The following is a 6037-nucleotide window of genomic DNA, read 5'->3' on the forward strand; positions in this document are numbered from 1 at the left end:
AAAAAAAAAATTTTTTTGGTTATGGTTTCGAAGTGATTTATGTATTATTACGTATTATTGAGTGTATATCGACGGGATAAAATTGTACACTGGATTACGGTAAAAAAGGAGAAGGTGAATAGAAAGTGAAACTGCTGGCAAAAACAGAAGGAGGAAATAAGACGACAGAAAAGACTTCGAAATGTAACAGTGACAATAACAATAACGATAACAATAACAAACGTGATTGTTGGCTTCAAATTAATGATATGAATATAATAGAGGGAAACATTCCACGTGGGAAAAATATATCTAAAAAGAAAGATGATGAAACTTACCAAACAAAAGCGCTGGCAGGTCGATAGACACACAAACAAACACAAACATACACACAAAATTCTAGCTTTCGCAACCAATGGTTGCCTCGTCAGGAAAGAGGGAAGGAGAAGGAAAGACAAAAGGATATGGGTTTTAAGGGAGAGGGTAAGGAGTCATTCCAATCCCGGGAGCGGAAAGACTTACCTTAGGGGGAAAAAAGGACAGGTATACACTCGCACACACACACATATCCATCCACACATACACAGACACAAGCAGACATTTGTAAAGCCTTTGCCTTTACAAATGTCTGCTTGTGTCTGTGTATGTGTGGATGGATATGTGTGTGTGTGCGAGTGTATACCTGTCCTTTTTTCCCCCTAAGGTAAGTCTTTCCGCTCCCGGGATTGGAATGACTCCTTACCCTCTCCCTTAAAACCCATATCCTTTTGTCTTTCCTTCTCCTTCCCTCTTTCCTGACGAGGCAACCATTGGTTGCGAAAGCTAGAATTTTGTGTGTATGTTTGTGTTTGTTTGTGTGTCTATCGACCTGCCAGCGCTTTTGTTTGGTAAGTTTCATCATCTTTCTTTTTAGATATATATGTATATATATGTATATATATATATAAAAAATCAATACATTAGTTCACAAATGTCAATACCTAAAGTCCATAGTAGTCTTACAAACGTTTCATGAAATCACTTTTCTTTTTAGGGTCCCATTGTACCATGCACACATGCCCTGCTTGCGAAATGGATTCCGCCTAACGAGAGGAGTCGTATGGGTGCTTTTGTATATGCAGGTACGTAATGTCAAACAACCCAGCTTCTTTGTAACTATAGTGTTTGATTAAATCTGTCTCTATCAGTTATTAGATTCTTCTTGGCTACTGTGACACTTCTGACCTGTGTCATTCCATTTTTTTAAGCAGCTTAATGTCAACTGACAGATTTTAAAAACAGGACCATAAATCAGTATTAAGTAAAATGATGACCTGATGAAGGGAACCAATGGTAAGCTTAAATGAGAACGACCAAACTGAGATTTGAACATGGCTCTTTAAAAAATATATATAAGGGTTGTTTTTTATACTGCACTCCATTATCAGGCTTACTAGTGTTCGTCATTTTTGAAAGAATGTGGAAGTTGTGTGGCGAAAGATTTGCATTGTATGATTAATGTAAAGGTAAAATCCGTAGGGCTGTCGTCGAAGGCCATAACCTTCCTTCATGTTATTTCAACTTATAAAATTAGTGAGGAATGCATTTCAGGAATTTTGCTGTTACACACTCCATCATTCGCAGTACATTCAATGTCTTTTACTTACATGTTGTGTTTTTTGGCTTGTAACAACAAATCTATGAACATGATTTCTTTTTAATTAAGACAGTTTTGAGGCTGAGTACGGTCATGGTTCCATTACTTTAAGCAACCTAAAAACTTTTATGAAAAAAGGATTCAGTCTTGGCTTCTTCTGAGATAAACAGCAGTGAGATCACCATTGGTGTAATAAATGCACTCTTTAAGCAAGTGGCCAGGAATCTTTTGACATTTGGTGGTATTAGTGCAATGAGTGTTACCTGACTGCAAAGGGTACTTCAGATTCTAATCCTAAATAGGATAAACCAGTCATGGTATACAAAACTATCACTCAGTATTCAGCATATGTCCTCCACTTACAGCCTCTAGCCTAGAGATGTATATTATTCTTAATAGTTATTATCTTGCATGTGATTTTCAGAGGTCATTTATTGATATTTTTACATGTTGTGCACACACCTTCTTACATATGTTTTGTTTTCTTCTAGGTGCACAGTTTGGTACAGTAGTATCTATGCCTCTCAGTGGTTTGCTCTCTGAATATGGATTCGATGGTGGCTGGCCATCGATTTTCTACGTTTTTGGTGCTGTGGGTACAATATGGTCTGTTGCTTTTCTAATCATGGTTTATGAAGACCCTGATGTCCACCCTCGCATAGCTGAAGATGAGAAGAAATACATCACACACACTGTATGGGGCTCTGCAGGTGTCTCTGTGAGTAACATTTAAAACTCTCCCATCATGAATTTAGAAATATATATTTAGCGTATATTTTCCTCATATTCTCATTCATTTAGAATGCATTGTATGATTCAATGATTCAACGATTTTTTACATTTCAGTCTCCTCCAGTTCCCTGGAAAAGCATAATAAAGTCTCTACCATTCTGGGCAATTCTTATTGCACACATGGGGCAAAATTATGGATATGAAACACTGATGACAGAACTTCCAACATTCATGAAACAAGTGCTGCACTTTGACATAAAAGAGGTACAGGAATTGCCACACATTCTGTCAAATGTGTTATGAATGATGTCTGTATCCCTACAGCTTAATAATCTTCCTGTGACTTAAATTTCAGAATGGAACTCTTTCTGCACTCCCATACCTTGCAATGTGGATATTTTCAATTGTTGCTAGTCATGCAGCAGACTGGATGATTTCCAGCCGGCGATTTACTCATGGAGTAACAAGAAAGATAGTAAATAGCATTGGTAAGAAATTATTACAGTGAACTGGAGTTGTTAATGAAATTAACATTACCTCATAAGACATTTAATAACAATTATACACCTTACAAGACTTTTAGACAGAGTTTCCTGTACAGTGCTTACATCAGAACAGCAGGGTGCAAAATTTGCTTCAGTTTTCTGTATAATTTTGCTATAAATTATAAAACCAACTTTTCTATTTCAGGTCAGTACGGACCTGCAGTCGCTTTAATAGCAGCATCATACACAGGCTGTGATCCAACACTTACAGTAGCACTGTTAACTATTGGTGTTGGTCTTAATGGAGGTATTTATTCTGGATTCAAGGTGAATCACCTTGACATTTCACCACGTTTTGCTGGTATTCTTATGAGTTTCACCAACTGTTTGGCAAACTTGGCTGGCCTTTTAGCTCCAATAGCAGCAGGCTACATAATCCATGGAAGGGTAAGTACATCATGTACATGTTGTATTTTACTCATAATCTTTTTTACATGCCTCATAGTTACATATTTGACAAATACACCTATCTTGTACTAACAATTTTCTCAACAGTTTCATATAATTTCAAACAAATGCAAAATGATGCAAATGTGCTAAGTCATTGTGTTGCAAGAGTCTCTCAAAACAAAAAAAATCCTCCTTTAACTGCCATTCTTCACATCAGTTAATAGCCAGTAGCATGGTCTCACAGTAAATTCTAAAATTAATAGAGCAGCATTTCTGTGCAGTTTCTAAAAAAAACCTTAGCCGTCTGTTGTTACTGTGTGCTTTGATTTGTACCATGTCCTTGATGGGTTTTGTGGTAACATCTATAGGACTAAAATCAAAAGGAATAAAAAAGTTCTTTATTTGAGATGTATAAGGGGCACTTTTACAGCACACTCCTCATGAAATAAATGTTTGCGTATAGAAATCTGATTTGTATTCTGTGATGATGTCCTAAATGTATAAAATTTTCATTGCAGCCAACACAAGCAGCCTGGAGAGTTGTCTTCATGATCGCATCTGGTGTGTATATAGTATGTGCGACAGTGTACCTGATATTTGGATCTGGTGTGAGGCAACACTGGGATGACCCCAGCAATGACAGCCCTCCTAAAAACAAGAATACTGATGTGGAAAAAGACTGCGTACCGATGGAGAGCACGCACCATTGATTGTTGCAGCTTTGTAATGTGTTGGTGTGTGTCTTTTTTGTATGTTCAATGAGAGAGAGAGAGAGAGAGAGAGAGAGAGAGAGAGAGAGAGAGAGAATATGACTGAGCAGCTACATCAGCTTCTTCACTCCCAAATTTGTATATTTTGAAATATTAAATTATGAGTGTTTTTTTTATGTCTGTCACTAGTTGCAAAAGAATGTATAAAAGATGGCAAAAAGAGTTCTATGTCTTTTAATATTTATTTAAACCCTGAGATTAAATTATCTTACACTGAATCTTGTCCAAATCAGTGATTTTCTGTATGGTGTGTGTATGAAAAATAAAACCCACATTTATGCCGACAGTAGATCTTGCTATTTGCTGTTGGAAATTTGGTGTGCTTCCAATTCCCTGATAAATTTTTCATTATAAAACAGTTACAAATTATTTGGATAGTATTATAACATTAAATAACAGTCCAGTATTTAACCCATTAGTAGATCTGTGGGCTACTTCTCATAAAACATGAGATACTCCAAGAATGAATGAGGCAAAGACATCCATAGAAATCACATTTTATAAATTACTGTAACATATAGTAATTTTTAAATAGTGTTGTTATGTGTCTATACCTAGACAAGTAATAGACATTTCTAAAGTTTCTATAAGATAGGCTTAGATTTTGTTTCACTATCTGCCATGAAACTTCACTTTTCAATGTGTATTTGAGAAAGAAATTGTATGTTTTTTAAATGCTATGCATTTGTACACATCAGTCTGTAACCAGTATTAAATATTTGTTACTGGTTAAAGTAATTCCATTTTTAAATGTTACTTCACACGTAAGTGTGATATGCTTCACAAGATGAAAAACCATGATTCACAATAAATATCTTTTTCTAAAAAACAAAATATTGTGTTCCTTACTTTTTTTCATGAGGAAGTTCCGATACATGAGCAATATAATAGTGTCATCTATGGAAGTGTCTTAACTTCACGCTTATATGCAGTTGTCTTGTAAAACCAGAAATTAGTTTGAGAATATTGAAAGAATTTGTTGTTTTACAAAAGAATGCATTTGAAATGATTAGCTTCAGGAAAAGAAGCAATAATAATGGATATGGCCTTTTGTAAAAGCTGAAAGACTGTGTTTTAATTGTGAAAATCCACTCTCATTCCATTGGGAACAAGACTTCATAAAGCAAGTGCCCTACCTGCTGAGTGATTTTTGTTTGTTGGAAAAAAAAAAAAAAATTATATATATATATATATATATATATATATATATATATATATATATATATATATATATAAAAAAATAAACAAAGATGATGTGACCCACCAAATGAAAGCGCTGGCAGGTCGACAGACACACAAACATACACACAAAATTCAAGCCCTCGCAACAAACTGCCGCCTCATCAGGAAAGAGGGAAGGAGAGGGAAAGACGAAAGGATGTGGGTTTTAAGGGAGAGGGCAAGGAGTCACCCCAATCCCGGGAGCGGAAAGACCCACCTTAGGGGGAAAAAAGGACGGGCACACACTCGCGCACACACACACACATATCCATCCACACATATACAGACACAAGCAGACATATTTAAAGACCAAGGTGGGGGGGGGGGGGGAGAAGAAGGAAGAGCAACACACCAAAATTCAAACTGGTTAAGACCGATGGCTGTTAGTCTAGATATGGTTAAGCCTCAGTAAAAGGGATGATGTGTCACTCCAGTGATAGTTTGTGTCTTCTGTTAAGTCGGCAAACAATGGTATTTTTTCTGACTGGCTTGTGTATTCTTTTGTCATTGTCGTATAAATGAGTCACTGGTCTGTCGTGCTGCTGGTCAGTTGTCTCCAGCTGCTACTCGAGACTGAATAGTTCTTGGGGTTATAGGTCACCTGTTACCATTTTCGTAGGTGAACTATATTTGCTAGATTTCATAAGCTTTTCGAGTATCGAATCTGTAAATGTGAATGATCGAAGGTTTGAGGACTTTGTAAGAAGTGTTTTGGAGGGAAAAATGACAATCACAGTGCAAATGACTTATTTTCAAGTGGGGAA

At 36.3% G+C, this 6037-nt stretch overlaps 1 protein-coding gene across 2 annotated transcripts in view; it reads left to right on the top strand.

Moving 5' to 3' along the window:
* The window catches only part of LOC126473198 (putative inorganic phosphate cotransporter), a 168200-nt gene extending 163314 nt beyond the window's left edge, over positions 1 to 4886 (top strand). For both annotated transcript variants that reach the window (XM_050100096.1, XM_050100095.1), the window contains exons 4-9: positions 1013 to 1100; positions 2107 to 2333; positions 2462 to 2611; positions 2703 to 2835; positions 3038 to 3279; positions 3801 to 4886. In XM_050100096.1, the coding sequence (XP_049956053.1) occupies positions 1013 to 1100; positions 2107 to 2333; positions 2462 to 2611; positions 2703 to 2835; positions 3038 to 3279; positions 3801 to 3992 (1032 nt within the window). In that variant the 3' untranslated portion in view covers positions 3993 to 4886. The remainder of the gene's footprint in view (positions 1 to 1012; positions 1101 to 2106; positions 2334 to 2461; positions 2612 to 2702; positions 2836 to 3037; positions 3280 to 3800) is intronic.
* Positions 4887 to 6037: the final 1151 nt, after the last annotated feature.

The sequence above is a fragment of the Schistocerca serialis genome, chromosome 4, assembly GCF_023864345.2.
Source record: "Schistocerca serialis cubense isolate TAMUIC-IGC-003099 chromosome 4, iqSchSeri2.2, whole genome shotgun sequence".
In the NCBI taxonomy this organism is placed as follows: Eukaryota; Metazoa; Arthropoda; class Insecta; order Orthoptera; family Acrididae; genus Schistocerca; species Schistocerca serialis.